The 16,913-nt window shown below is 31.2% G+C and overlaps 1 protein-coding gene across 1 annotated transcript in view; it reads right to left on the reverse strand.

Annotated features, from left to right (window-relative positions):
- Nucleotides 1-1,884: 1,884 nt before the first annotated feature.
- The window catches only part of armi (probable RNA helicase armitage), a 72,731-nt gene continuing 57,702 nt past the window's right edge, over nucleotides 1,885-16,913 (reverse strand). Inside the window, exons 13-16 of the mRNA XM_075369328.1 lie at nucleotides 14,886-15,053; nucleotides 9,623-9,903; nucleotides 7,121-7,393; nucleotides 1,885-3,021 (exon numbers count right to left, since the gene is read on the reverse strand). Of these exons, the coding sequence (XP_075225443.1) occupies nucleotides 2,686-3,021; nucleotides 7,121-7,393; nucleotides 9,623-9,903; nucleotides 14,886-15,053 (1,058 nt within the window). The 3' untranslated portion in view covers nucleotides 1,885-2,685. The remainder of the gene's footprint in view (nucleotides 3,022-7,120; nucleotides 7,394-9,622; nucleotides 9,904-14,885; nucleotides 15,054-16,913) is intronic.

The raw sequence follows: 16,913 nt of genomic DNA on the forward strand, positions 1-16,913 counted from the left end.
GTTACTTCAGGCATCAGGATGTGTTGCTCCATGAGGGCAGGAAAAACACTGTTCAAGGGTTATCCTCAGAGTAGCTAGTTGGGTCCATTGTTATGGATGGTAGTTTGATTCCCTTCAGCGGCTGAGACTGCCTGGCAGGTGTCTCATTATTGCTTATGCCAATGGTGGGCTGGTTGAAGGAAGCTCATGGAGGAGATTGAGTTCTAAGCCACCCAGTCATGCAAAATACTTGAGTTGTGGGGACCATCAACATAAGATGACATTCAGCCTGGAAAAGACCATGATGATGATGATGATGCTTCTTAAAGGCCGTTTGGCAGCGAGACGTCAGATTCGTGTTTCAATGTCAGGCCTTTGTATTAAATATGTTGAAGTTCAAAAGTACCTCAGGGTGTTTCTTGACAAGAGACTGCAGTTCAAGAAGCACCTTAATTACATGACAGAGAAGGACTTCTTTGGTATTCGACAAGAGGTCAATCCTGATTGAGGTCTTAACTTTAAGACTATGAGTATCCTATATACAGCGCGTGGCTAAAATTTAAAAGCTATGGGGATATATTATTAAGAGCTCAACGCCTTGTATTATTAATGGTAATGGAAGGTTACCGTGCTATTTTGGGAGGCAGTCTTGGTGATTGCAGGCATCAAACTGATAGATTTAATTGCGTCACGTTCCTATGAAGGTAGGTATTCTCGAAATAGAATGGCATGGTAATGATTTATGGCAGGTCAGATGGGATGAGGCAGAGGGTGGGCATTATATGCATGATCTCTTCCCAGACATTGTTGGTCTACGGAGCACCCCTTGCGTTCACCCTAACAAGTACGCGACACAATTTCTTTCTAGTCATGGTGCCTTCCAAGACAGACTCCAGCAATTTGACCTGATAAAAGGTCATAAAAGGTGTGTGTCTAGATTGTGGACAACAAGGAAATGTATACCACGTAATTTACAAATGCACAAAATATGAACTTATGCAAACAGCGACTATTTGTTGGCTGAACGTTAAATCTACATGAAAATTGGAAAAACAAGGTCAATTGGGTAATTGAAAATTTCACCGGGTACCTGGCAAGAGAACAGATTGCTGAAGGAATTTAGGGTTTCGCTTGGTCTTTCCTGTATTTTAGTTTTGTTGTTCTTGTGTTATAAGATTTCATACATTTGTAGTGTTTTGGTTATTTGGTTTTTTTTTACTTCTTTTGTTTTGTGTTATGTTATGGTTGCATGTTGAACTCAACTTCTGGTCTCAACTTCAACCTTTATATTAGTAAGACAACAGTTTCCTGTAAAACCTGCATTTGCAATAACAATCAATAAATGACAAGGTCAAACAATGGAAAGGTAAATACTTACTTTCCTAAACCAGTGTTTGGACATGACAGCTGTATGCTGCATTGCCAAAAGTGCAAAGATTCAATGATATAAAAGTTCAATTATCCACAGGCCAGAGCAAGGGAAGTTACTTCCAGTTCAGAAAATATTGTTTATGAAAAATTTCCGTGTAACTAAATTACAACACACTAGAGTGCAGATACAAATTAAAATTGTAAGTCAATAAGTAATGTAAGGAATTTAGATTAAGAAATAACAGTATACAAAACATCTTCAGAAACAGGAAGGTTAATTTTAAAACTGAAACTAAAGAATAGGATCTTTAGGAAAATCAGTAGCCATTTGCAGATTATACACTTTCTATCATAGAAAGAGCATATATTGTACAGGATACAGATAAAATATAATATACTGGGTACTCTTGCGCCTGTTGAATTTTTTCTTGCAACAGGCTTTATTATTGCTAGTACATAAATAAATATATAAAAAAAGAAAACAGTGGAAATGAAGAAGATAAAAAAATAAAAAAAAAGTATATAAAACCACTATACGAAGATAAAAAATTATTTATTCCATTAACACATAAGGAAAATCTAAAGTAACATCAAATTAGAATTAAAAAAAAAACAAGATATTTTAATTAGATTATTTTACCAAAAGTAACTAATTTTACTACTTAATCCAAAACACTATCAACTAATGACCATTAACTGCTTTACAAATTTAGTCTTATAAAATGTATGTTGTAGTCATAGAATACAGATAATAATTGTAATATATACAAAAAATGAGTGCAGTGATTTAACTCTACTAACCAATAAATATATGAATAGTATTTTAAATAACTCAGAAATATAGGTTATAAGGTAGGTCAAAAATATAGGTCATATTATAGTTAAGCTTAAGTCAAGACTTAGTAACTGTAAGGAAAAACTTTTTCTAGACTTTTTAAGATATAGGACAAAGAATTGTCACTATTATCTTTACAATTAATATATTCTCTTTATATTACTTGCTAAATCATGTTAACTGAATCAATTTTTTTTAAATATAAAAAATGTTTTTATAATAAATATAAATATTCTCACAGACTAACTATAATATAAAAATAAATACAAGTCAATAATACAAATTAAAAAATAATAAACAAATAATCATACATTCAGGAGAAGGTATTCATCAAAGGTTTGTATAATGTTCACCAGCAAAGATGAAACATTTTTAGAGCAGCAATAAATACAATATTGTACTAAGTATATCACGATCAATTAAAAAGATCTTTAATGAACATATACTAATAATAAAACAGATTATAACATTATATTTTTTTATTCCATATGCCTCCTGTTCTATTCATCCAATGCTGATGGAAGGTCACACCCACAATAAGCTTTATTTTTAATGCAGTACTTTAAAACAGTTCTCCAATAAGGATCACAAGAAAGTAGATGTGGGTTACCAATAACAATAACTATGGCTCTACCTCTTGTTAAAGCAACATTTAATCTTTGAGGTGATGATATGAATCCTAATGAATATTTATTATCATAAATAATCACTTTTGAACTACTTCTCACTAACGATAATATTATTGCCATTCGTTCTTGGCCCTGAAATTCCTCTACAGAACCAACTTTTGGTAAAGGTATATCCAACTTGTTTAAGCAAGATCGTATTTTCATCACCTGTGTAAAAGAGAAACGGTTACTAACTAGAGCAACATAAAAGATATATGTTAATTAAAAATTATTTACTTGTGGTAACATTAAATGTAGAAAGCATGCAGATTTAACTTAGAAGGTTAGTCAAACAAAAACAAAGTATCTATGCAGCATCTGCACATCGATTTGATAATGTAGAATGGAATAGAATTATTTTATACTTCATGAAAACCAGGAAGCTAATTGTAACTTAATTCTAGTTTAATCTAGTTTCAAAGTTAGCAGTCAGGTTTGGAAACAGTTGAGGTAATAAATAAAAAAAAAAAAAAGAATTAATCAAATGAATTTATAAAATAATTTGTTATTAGAATTGTTAATTCTAGTGGTTTCATCTTGGCAAGACATCTTCCAGAAATCCAGAAACATAGTGTCATCTAAAGGAATTCACTGTGATTATTTTTATAAAAAAATAAATAAATTTATATTTAAAACCAGGATAACACCAGAATGAAATATTTTAAATGATTTCATAATTTTCAATGAAACATTCCCGTTAAAATAATGAAACAGATAGAAACAGCGGAAACAAAAACCAAATGTGCATAAAATGAATTAATACATGAAAAAGTTAGAAAATTAAGTTGATACAAAATGCCTGAAAATGTGTGTGCCAGACGATTTCACTTAAAACTTTGTTAACATCTGCAAAACATAAGTTTGAGGCACATTGATAAGGTAATGTGATGACAGATAGTGTAGGTTAAAAGGCATTTATTTTAAAATTGTTTTAATTACTATGTTTAGTATTGTATAGAACTACAAAAATATGAAAAATAAAATTCAAATAAAAATATAAACAATTTAAAATATTAAAAAAAAAAAAAAAAGGCTAAGAAAGGTAAGCAATACTAAACATAGAAAAAAAGGTCTTATTTTACTTGATAAATTTTGCATTGAATATTCCAAGAAATTAACAAGAGATAAATTACTAAACTAAAAAAAAAGGGAAAGATAAAATGTTAATTGTATGGATAATTGTAAATGTTTATTATCATACTGACAACATTTTCATTAAAATAAACTAAAAACAAAAATAAATTATATACATACGAGGAGTATGCAAAATCATTATTTATGAAATGTTATTATTTATTAACTGTGTAATTAAACAATCATTTTTCTAATATTTTATATTTAAATTTAAATTTAATTTCTATTTAAAGGTATTCAATACAATTGATGTAAATTCTACAGGGGGAAAAAGCCTATAAAACAAGAATATTTTTCAGTTCCTGTGTAAGATGGTGATCTGCATCCTTTACAACTTAATGTTCTACAACAGCTGGAATATTTCAATGAATAGCATTCTGAAATTGAAGGTAGTAAAGTGAAATGTCAAATAACCAAAGCCGCATTCAGTAAACAGTTTTCTATAAATGACTGAAGTTAATGTCATCAATTCCACTTTTAAGTTCAATATACGAGTGATATCTCTAAAGTAAGGATTACTAAGAAACTTCTCTCCTTAAGGTTGGTGAACTTGTGTCGTTCATGGCCACGCTAGTAATGTACACATTGCTTTGTTATCTGTAAGTTGTCGCATTGTAGTATCTTTGATTACATGTGAGTTATTACATTATAAAATGCATAGGAAAATCGATGTTGCCACCAACTGTGAAATACGTGGAGTCATACATTTTTTAAACCATCAAAACGTTAAGCTGGCTGAAATTCATAGGCAGTTGGTTGCTGAATACGATGTTAATGTAATGAATGAAAGAAACATCAAAGAGAATGGTTTGAAAGGTTTAGAAATAACAGGATTAATGTGCACGATGAAGAACGTTCAGGGAAGCCCTTGACAATCATCGACGACTTGTTGAAACACGTCGATAATGAAATCAGAAATGATTGTCACTCAACAATTTCTGACCTGGCCCTTCTTTTTCCTGATGTTCAAGAGTTGTTATTGGTCACATTTTTCATGACCGTTTAGGCTTCAGAAAGGTTTATGCATATTGGGTGCCGCATGTCTTAACAGAATGTCACAAAAAAATCCAAATGGGATCTGCTTTGGAATTTCTGATGCGCTGCACAGAAAAAGATGTTGAGTTCCTTAATTCATTTGTTAGTGGCAATGAAACATGGATTTCATAAAACACACCAGAGAGAAAACAACAGTCAAGTGAATGGCATCATCCTCAATCACCAACCAGACTGACGAAGGTCAAGCCACAGCCATTTGGACGCTAACTGATGGCGAAAGTCTTTTGGGATCGGTTTGGCATACTGCCGATTGATTTCATGCCTCACGGAATGACTATAAATGCAGAAGCCTACTACAAAACTACATAAGTTATGGCACACCATTCAAAATTGGCAATGCGGGAAGCTGACTGCCAGCATCGTCTTGCTGCACGATAATGCATGTCCACATGTTGCAGGTCCGACATGCAATTTAATGAGAACATTTGGATGGGAAATTTATGATCACACACCATATAGTCCAGACTTAGCTCCTTCTGATTACTATTTCTTTGGGAAATTGAAAGAATTTTTGAGTGGTAAGCAATTCGTGGGTGATGAACTTAAAAATGCTGTTAATCAGTGGCTAAGTGGACTGATGGCAGAAGAATACGATACGGGCATATCGGGCATACAGCTGGTGTATCGCTACAATAAATGTCTTAAATTCAAGTGGCAATTATATGGAGAAGTAATATAAGGTATGTAATTTAAGAGAAAAAAAAAAATTTATTAAGTTTACAGAATACAGTTTTTTACAATGAAACAGTCTTCTTTACTTTAGAGATAACTTCTCATACCTGTGTTTTAAGAAATAACAAAAGTGAAAATCTGGACAATTGAAGTTATTAAATATCTAGGATGTTAATAATCTAAAAATATAATATTGTCACTAAAGTAAAAGAAATATAAAATCCTGTCATATGAGTAATAACATGAAGAAAAACTGTAATAACTACAGTACACTAGTATTTATCTAGTATTTACACTAGTATTTATCACTGAATCAAATTAAAAAAAAAATTGTGCAGATCTTTACACAGCAATTATTTCTTAAATCATATGTAATATGATTACATTTCATGTTATTACTCATTTGACAGATTTTTTATATTCTTTTACTTTAGTAACAATATTATATTTTTAGATTATTAACATCCTAGATTTTTTAACACCTTTTCACGTATCTTCTCATTTTATATTCCTTAAAGTTTTTACTTTCTACATTGGCTTTGAGAATTAAATTAATTTGGAATGTCTTCAGATATGACAAATTTATCAATTTCTTTTATAAGATTTTACCACAAATAAATTCTCTAATTCATATCAAATATTCATTTAAAGAAAATGCTTGGAAAGAATTAGAAAGTAAAGGAAAAAGTTCTGAATGTTTATTTCTAAGTACATAAGAGTCCAAAAATAGACATTTTCTAATCACACAAAATTACCAAATAATTCATGGGATTTTAGCACAGCTATGAAGTCTATGTAGTTTCTAAGTAATGGTTAGATAATACTGCCTATATGAAAAGATTTCTAACAATTTTCTAGCAAATAGATATAAGTTGTAAAATAACAGCTAATTTTTGCACAAATGTAAATAATTGTGTTTCTGATGACTTTATCAGCCAATATTAAAAGAAAACAAGAAAAAAAACAGCACTTTTGTATTAGCTATGTGCCATTGATTATTTCAAAATGCAATTTCATTTCTGAAGGTTGTAAAGACAAAGATTCTTAATAAAACATAAGGTTACCAAATAATTCCAAACGAATTAACTTACATGCCCAACTACATCCTATATGCTGACAAGGTTATATATTTCCTAAGCAGGAAATGAAGCTGATTTTAATGCCAGGAAAACTGTCAAAATGTTAATTATTAAAATCAGTTTTGCTTTCTCAATGCGAAGAAGAGTTTTGCCTTCTGTTAACACAACACTAACACATCCTAACAACTTTAAGAATAACAAAATTACAACATATCTAAATTAAATTACATTTTGAAATATTGATTGTATCCAATTTACTGCCAAGTGGTACCAAAAGAGTACACTACTACTCACTTAAATATAATAAAAAAATAAAATACAATGACCTGTTTTTGATACGGAGTAACAATACCAATCTCATCAGCGGTTAAACCAACTTTATAAAACACATTAACATAAAAAATAACTTGAACCATTTCTTGTGGGTTAAACCAAGAAGGTGAATCTTCTTCTTGGAAATTTACACCTCTGACACCATGAAATACAAGGGCAGGGGGCAATATTCTCTTCAACTCATCCTCAGTTGTATCATCTCTCAAAGGTAGCTCATCTTTTAAGCTCAATAATATCCTTGCTTCTTCAGAACCAACTTCTTTAATCTAAATATGAAAAAATACACACATAAATACAAACTATATATGAAGGAAATAAATAAAAATGTTAGGCTAATGTTAAAACCTTCTATACAGATCATAATGCTTATGTCTTTCTCATATAATCATGGTATTTTATACTTTTCAGAAAAAATTGCTTCTCTAACATTATTTAAAGTTTTATTTCAGGTATAAAGAACAACATTCCTTTCTTTAATTATGTAAATGAATCAATTATTAATGACAATAAAATAAAATCAGTTAAATGTTAAACTTTTATTCTTATGTACATTGAAATAAGTTTGAAACAGTGGAAAAACTTTTGTTTATATATATTTATAAATGGATAATATTATTATTATTATTATTATGCTTTTACGGCCAACATGGGACCACTTAAGTCAATTTTAGTTGGATCTTTTCTGAGAAAAGCGTGTTATTTTACTCTTTCGAGCTGCCCAGTATTTCTTCATCCGTTCAGATCTTGCTTTCTTTTCTTCATCCGTAAACACCCTCTTCGTTGTATTTTGTCGTTTGTCTGTCTTTTGTTTAAATCTAATGCTTTTATCTTTTAGCTTTGTAATTTTTCCAGTTTTATTCTGTATGTCAGTCAGGGAAATTCCCAATTCTTTCATATCTTCTCTAATTTCTTTGATCCATCTTACTTCTAGCTTTTGGAACCAGAGCTTTTCAATGATATTTCTTGACAGTCTTGTTTGCGGTGTCCTTATGAGATGACCGAAGAAAGAGATTCTTTTTTTCCGCATAGTATCAGTAACAGGCTCTATTTCTCGATACACCACCTCATTTGGCACAATCCACCATTGGCCTTCTTTTTGGTGTTTTTTATTGATACAATGGATAATATATTTATATTTATTGTTAGTTATGTGTGTGTATATATATATACATATATATATAAATAAATACTTCTCATTGCACTAAATAAAATATAAGTTAAAAATCTCTATAAGAAAAATATATGATTATCAACGGGCAAACATGTTTAACTTGCGTGGTAAAACACATCTGATATATATATATATATATATATGTTGTATGGAAAATCAGAAACTAAATGATAATTAGCAACAGTTTACCATTTTTTCACTAGTAAAATATGCAACTGATTTATAAGGTATTCATTTTCTACTCTTCACTAAGATTTTGCAAGTGAACCAAAATAAATATTTTAAAAGTCACATTTTGAAGACAATTTTGCTTTATAAAATACCCATGGTCAAGAAAAAGAAAGTACATTAATTGGATAAAATCTAATCAATTATCACTGAAATTGAAAAGAGAGAAAAAATTTATTCACATCATTTATTTTTATTCAAAGGATCTTGTAATAATATTATAAGTAAAATAATATTATAAAAATGAAAATGTATTCTACATAATTCATTTATAATTTCTTCTGTTAAAACTTGATTAATTATTGAAGCTACATGAGTGTGGGCAAAGTGGTAAAATACCCTAATTAAAAGTAGTTTCTGTGTGGGTTGATTGTCTTTGCCCTCCTATACAAAGAAAAAGAAGAAGATGAAGAATAATTATTTTTCATCCATACAATAGTACCAAAGGAACTGCGCCAACTGGTGCCTTGGCTGCATCCCTGCCATCAAACTAGAAGTTCTAGGAGCTGTCAAGGTAGCAACTTCTTTATTGAGGCTCATTTCATTCTCATCTGTTTGAAATGATCCGGAGATTCTGCTATTTGTTCAGTATTTGTAAAAAAAGAAGCCTAACTAGTAGCTGAGGTGCCAGTTGGCAACTCAAGTTGGCATAAACAAGTTGTAAGTAACATTACAGTTGGGTAATCAAGTGCAATATTTATATGATTTGTGTCGGTTGCATATTAACTGACTTACTTTCAAATCCCTACGATTTGTTAAAAGAAAAATTCAAATTATTTTATAAGGTTTTCTTTTATAACTTTTATTTTTTTACCATCTCTTAAGAAAGTAGGTTTCAAAGAACTGATTAAACACATTCAACAGCTACTGACAAATGGTGATTGCAAATGATGTGTGTTTATAATAAATCATCTATATAAAAGAATTAGACAGCATTTGGATTCAATCGCAATATAACACTGACAGTGAATTTTAAATTTCATTTTTTGATACTAATTCACAGTCCAAGAAAGTGAGAATCTATAACAGATAATTTCACACCTTATAACATAAAGATAATTGTACTTAAATAATAGTAGTAATTATATCTTCTGACCTGAGGAACTAGCGAACTGTCGTAAAACATACTACTAGGAAGATTTAATATTTCTGGAAGTGATCTATAATTGTACACCAGCCTGGTAATGACACGTGGATCAAAACCACATGTATCAGGAAAACTTATCACATCACGTTTATATGGGAATGTACTTAGTAAACGTGATAACAGTGACTCTCCCAGACTATAACTTTTAGCATAATTGGAAAATATAGATGGACCAAGTTGCCTTGGATCACCAGCTAATATCGCCTGGCCATATTTCTCATCCAAAAGTGCTGTAACATCATTATAAATAATAAACAACAAATAAAAATTGTTAATTGTTTAATAATAACAATATATATTAAATCCAGAAGTTGTACATTATGTTTAGGTTTCTATTTCTGATTTTAATAAAATTTTAGGATTTATTTCTTATTCTAATATTAAAAGTTTGGGAATTTTACTATAAAAATAAAATAGCTTACCATAACTTATAATTTCTGCTGTCTCCTTCAAAGTAATCCTCTTGGGCATTGATACAGTGATCCCAGCATTTTTCCCATCATTCCATTCATCCCTGGAAGTCTGCAGGTGTAAGTGTTCGAAGCACGTGTTTCTTCCTGAATCTCCGCAATTGTGCTAAAACTATGGCATTTCAGTTGAAATTTTATTTTCGGAAAGAGAAAAAAATCGCACGTGGCAAGGTCAGGCGAACAGGGTGGATGGGGAATCACTACCGTCTTTTTGGAAGCAAAGAGATTCTGAACGGCTAGCAATGTGTGCGCGGGCGCGTTGTCATGGTGCAGAACTCAGCTGTTGTTACCCCACAGATCTGAATGTTTGTGCCTAATGCTTTCACATAACTGCTTCAAAACGTCACAATAGAACATCCCATTAATAGTTTGACCAAGAGGAAAAAATTCCTTACGGATAATGCCTTTGATGTTGAGAAAAAACAATCATCATGGACTTCACATTGCTGCAAACTTGGCGTGCTTTTTTTTGACCACGGTAAACTTGGCAACACGATTTTGTTTCTGGTTGCTGTTCAACAGTCTCGGCACGAATTTTGCAGCAATGCATCTCATGTTCAAATTGTCCGACAAGATGCATTGCACAGACCCATATGACACTTGTATGATTGCACAAACATTGTGGATTGTTTGTCTACGATCTGCAACAATAGCCTCTCGCACTTTCACGATGTTTTCTGGTGTTGTACTTGTTGATGGTCTTCCTGAACGCTCATCGTCATCGACTGTTGTTCGTCCATCTTTGAATCGTTTGTACCAGAAAAAAGTTTTACTTTCAGTCATAGCATTGTCACCAAGTTCTTCCACAAGCATGCGATGGGTTTCTGCACCAGTTTTTTTAAGCTTGAAGCAAAATTTGATGCAGGTTCTTTCCTCTTTAAAATCTGCCATTTAGAACTTCGCCGAAGCAGTAAAACACAACGTTACACAACTGCACAAAAGTCAACAATGCAGCCTCTCACTTTCACAGCTGTTGGAATACTGATTCATAAAGAGTACTGTTAGCCACATCTAGCGGCAGCAGGTCGTACCAGCAATGGTTCGCACGCGAAATTCAAATTCCCCAAACTTTTGGGTAGCACCTCGTATGTGGGAACATACTATTAAGTTTTGTAATCAAATCTTATAATAACTTTTATAATCAGAATATAAATACAGTAGAATGTATAAATCATCATGATTTACACAATAAATATACAATCAGATACATAAAAAAATTAATACAACTATGTTAACAAGGAAATTCACACTGCTGAACCTCAAGAGCAAAAACTCTTCTCTTTCAAATAAAAAATACATTCTTGTTATAAAAAATATTTTTTTCAAAAGAATTTTTAATGACTTAAACCAATTCTATCATCATACAACTGTGACAGGAGGTTATAACTTATGCAATTTCTAAAGTATAAACTATTTTTTTCAAACAGAATAAATATGTGAACAGGATCCACCTAAAATATAGTTATTTCTTATCTTTTAATTAGGAAAACATTTACAGAATTGCTGGGAATAACTTACTAATGAATGTAGGCATAATTTGTTTTTTGAAAAAGCAAATATCAATTGTTTTAATATAGCATAATTTTCTAAGTAAAGATTGCTCATTAATGAATTACTTATTACACTAATAATGCTTCTCAAACTATTAGAATTGTCTCAAACCAAGATTTATTTTATTTCTGTAAATGCAATTATTTATGAACTTACAGTATTTGTATCACTTAAAACAGTATGAAAAGTAAAACAATTTAAAAAAAACCATGTTAATTTGAAATACTGGTTTGTACATAAATTTTATTGCACAAATTACAAAGCATACTAAACTACAATATATAATAAAGGAAATATCAAATTATAGAAACATCAATGTTTGAAATCAACTTCTACACTATACTAAACTTTCTTCACTAAAGCCTCTAGTTTACATTAAATTTGTAAAGAATATGATTCTTATATAAATCTATCAGAATATAATAAAGATATACACCAAAACAGTAAAGAATTTATTATTAATAAATGGCAAGAGTATCTAAAAGATTTGTTATTAATGATTCTTATAAGAAATATTGGGTGATTCAAAAATGACTTCAAAGCATAAAAAAAATTAAAAGCATACAAAAATTTACTTAGATAACTTACAGATTCGGTTGAGGTCTCATTTTATAGAAAAGCACATCAAGTTTGTCACACAACATTCACTTTAGTTTGATATGGCTTCCATTTGTAACGCAACATACATCCCACCTGAAGTCAATTTCATTCCAGACTGAAGCCAGCAAGACAGGCAGAGGTAAAAGCTGTCCAATTGCATGGCCACCTGGCTCCCCAGATTTGTAGCCATTAAATTGGACCTTCACAACCAATCCATCAACCTGGGACTCGAGTACCAAGAAAATCTGACTTCTAGACAGCAGTGAGGTGAAGCCCCATCTTGCTGATAGTAATGGCGTCCATCTTGTCATCATCGTCTAACCGAGGGATTAGAAAATTTTGAAGCATGTCCAGATAAACAATACCATTTATGGTTGCCTCATGGAAGAAGGATGGGCTGTATAGTCTTTGTTTGCTTAGGGCACAAAAACATTGACCTTAGGACTATCACAAATGCGCTGCAAAGTTTCAAGAGGGTTTCCGATACACCATATTTAGCAGTTATGGGTGTTCAGCTTGCCACTGATGTGAAATGTTGACTCATCATTAAAAATTATGTTTCCTAAAAATGTATCGTTGTCTGCAATTCTATCCATCATTTCCACATAAAACTGCAGCTAACCAACTTAGTTGTCATCTGTAATGTTGATCCATGGTTAGTTGGTATGGCTTCAAGAGCAATCATTTGAATAATACATGCCAAAGAGTCGTTTGTGGAACGCCAATCTCTTGTGACACACATTGAGTTGATTTCTTCGAACTATGGTGAGCTTCCTCTGAATTGTTCCACAGCTGCTTCAGGGATGTATGGGCATCCTGGTAATTTTATATGTTTAACAGAACAATCTGTCTCAACAAAGGTTTGATACCAAGAGTAAATTGTATGCCTACTAGAAGGCTCCCTAACATACCCTATGAAAATTACATTAAACTGCAGTTGCTGACTGTAAGTTGTGCAAAATACACAGCAAGCACATTCTGCTCGCTGTTTGTTAATATAGTAAATGTATCCACTTTTAACAACACTGCTGACAGCACTGGTGGCTAAATTTGGTATTAATGAACAAAGCGAGTCAAAATTTGATTTTTTCTATGAAATGAAACTTCAACTGATTCTGTTAGTTATCTGAATAAATTTTTATATGATTTTAAAATTTTGAAGTCCTCTTTGAATCACCTAGTATATCATGGATGCAGTAAGTATGGTGCAAATGTGTATGATAAACCATTACTAACTGCATTATTGTTCATTAATAAGGCTATTTAATAAGACTTGAATAAATTCAAAGTCTCAACGGTTCAAGGGCTATCCAGAAACTAACTTACATTTCGCTGATGTTCACAAGAAAGTGGGGATAGCAGTGCTAACTTGTGGTCATTGTTATTCTAACTCAGTATAGATCAAGCTGCTCTATATGAAGGACAGTGACAAATCTTGTTTATTTTTTAGAAGTGTTTAAAATGTGTGCTGCTTAAGAAAATCCTGACAATTGGCATGTGAGAACAGTTATTAAATTTCTTTTGTCAAAAAACTATAAACTCATTGAAATCTATTGGGAACTAACTATATGATGTTTATGAGGGATGTAATTAGTGAAGGTGCAATGAGGCACTGGATATCATGTTTAAAAATGGTACCTCAAAAATTCATAATGAAAAATTATGTCGTCAACCTAGTATTTTGTCTCAAAAACTGGTATTGAAAGTTGAAGTATTTGTGCTAATCAGCGCTTTACCATTACAGAGCTTTAGTTTCCAAAGATTTCATATAGCCTTCTGGATGAAGTTGTGAGAAAAAAGTTAGGGTACCAAAGATTTTGCTTCTATAGATTCCAGACTTCTTTCAGTACAGTTTTCTGGGAAAGAAAAAGGTAACCTTTTTATAAATTCATGGAGCATGGTGCTATAATAAATGGAAAAGTGTATGTGAAACCTTAGGGTTTCACATACACTTGGAAAAATATTTTTTCACAAGCTATGGAAAAAATCCAAAACAAGTAATACAGCATGCTGACTTGAGAGCTTTTCTTCATTCATGACAATGCACTTCCGCACGTGGCTCACTATACACAAGAACTTTTAAGAAAGTTTGGATGGGAATTTTTGATCATCTTGTACTGCCACCCAGATCAGGCACCGAACAATTACCATTTGTTCCGTCTCATGATAAACTGACTAGCAACTAAGCACTTTGACAAACAAGGGGCTCCACCATGAAGGTGTCACTGAATGGCTGAAATACCAGGTGGCAGAATTTTTTGAAGGGATGCAGAGACTCAAACTGACAAGCTTCTCAATTTATTTGGTAACAACATAGAAAAGTAGTTTAAGGATATACTTTCAAATTGGACATAAATACATTTTTTCTCAACAGCTGTTTTTTTTTTATATACCAAAACATAAGTTACTTTCTGGACTGCCTTCCGATGTTCAGTATGTCCGCACACCCTGCTTGAGTATATGCTTTTATAACTGACATCAAAAGTTCACTCAATAATTTCAATGAGAAGGTCAGAATAGGTGTGAAAATAAGTACCAATTTGACCTTAATCAAAAAAGAGAATTCAAAATAGTAAAAATAAAAAACCTACCTAAAGGAATTAATATTTCTGGTTCTGTAGCTTGGCCAGCCTCATCAATTAATACATGTGTGAAATGACCTCGTGGAAAGCCCATATTGTACAATATGCCAAGAGTAACACAAGTTCCAACTGTCACTCTATGTCGACCCAAAACCTCTCTAGGTACACACTTAACATCTGAACATAAAAATAATTTTAAAATAAAATGTCAAATGTATCTATATAATTACTGCACAATGAAAGAACATTTAAAAAAAAATAATATTTCTTCACCTATATTCAATAACTTAATTTGAAGTTTAATAAAACCACTATTTTAGTTACAATTGGTACACACTTACCTTTTTGAATTCATGAATACAAGCTGAACTCAGCAGTAGAGCACATTTTTTAATAGATTAATACCAATTAATTTTTTAAAAAGTAAAAATACATTTTTACTAAACCCATGAATTCTCAAATCAGCTACTGCATCCAGCAAACAGCTTATCCTTGGGCTCCTACAACCTTTTTTTTTAGCCTCCTACAACCTGCCACTACTAATCATCTTTTTAATCAATGATATGGAATCCATTCTTTAAATATCAGCCAGCAAATTCTCCTGACCTTGATAAATTCTAAAACACTTCGGTTTTTAACCACATCACTGAATCTCATTCTCCAAAATCCTCCCTTCATTAATAGGTTAAATCCTACTTATTATGTTCCTTTCAAAAAACTGTTACAGAGTGAGAGTGATCATTTGCAACATTCAAGATCCATCTGTCACAACCATGTGTTATGACAGATTAAATGAAAGTTTTATATATTTTAACTTTGGTAATGTAGATCATTCTACATCGAGATGATATCATATTTCAATAGGGCTTATGATGGATTTTAATCAAAATCCAACCTTTAAATTAAATCTTTCCTTATATAATCATGTAATATAAAAAATTAGCATTATGTCTGCAAAATGGCAATATCTGCAAAAAGGAGCGTTTTTGTAGATTTTTCACTCATATAGCACCAAAGGTTTATAATTTTTTGCCAAATTGTGTGAAAGATAGTCTAGGTTTAAATTCGTTCAGAATTAATCTTGAGTGCTGGATTATTCAATATGAAAACTGAGAGTTCTTTTTTCATTCATTTCTGACTAAAATTGACAAGTTATCCTAGGGAAGCATAAAGCTTATGGTTTTTGTGAATTACCTTTTGACTTCTAATAACAAACTGAATGATTTTCCTTCTCTTTAATATTTCTATAATTTATAGTAATTGTTAAATTTCTAATCAGAAAGCTAGTGAAGGTTTCTAAATACTGAAACTATTATAAATATTTTCAGAATGAATATTAAACAAAGGAAGTAACAATCAGAACATTAGTAGAACAGGGATTTTGAGAAAATAGAAAGAAGGTTTCCCTTTTTTCCACACAATGACCTCATTAAACTATCAAAGTGGTTGGGTAACCCTGCAGTAAGCTTGAAATATGACATAAAAATCTGAAATTTATATATCAGAAAAAAGAGACAGAAGTAATGAGAATGCAAAATTTGAAGAGTCAAAGGAGATAGAAGAACCTTATAAGGATGATTAAGTTGAAGGAAAAGAGAAAATGTGGAAGAACTCTGGAATGCTATTAGATATCAAAGCAGGAACAAATTCTCAATCAAGAATTATGGAGGATGTCATAACTCAGATTTACAGATAAAGAAAAGAAAACAGTTGTTCTGTACTGTTTTTCTAAATATGTCTGTAAATTAAAGGAATAAACAAAAAAATTATAGATAAAACACCAGGAAAGCAGATGCAAAGATAAAGAAAGTTGTTTAAAAGTTTTGTAAAAACCTCTGCAGTTAATGAAACATTTTTTACAAACAACATGATTAATAAAAATATAGCAGAATAGAAATAAAAACTAATAGTAATGAAGAGAGCTTTAGGAAATAATAAATAAATTATAAAAGATATACATATGGCATATACAGCAACGACAATTTGTAAATAAGTCACATTTACAATAGAAACTTGAAAGAATTATTTATTACATGC

Source organism: Lycorma delicatula, chromosome 6 (genome assembly GCF_047948215.1).
Source record: "Lycorma delicatula isolate Av1 chromosome 6, ASM4794821v1, whole genome shotgun sequence".
Lineage (NCBI taxonomy): Eukaryota > Metazoa > Arthropoda > Insecta > Hemiptera > Fulgoridae > Lycorma > Lycorma delicatula.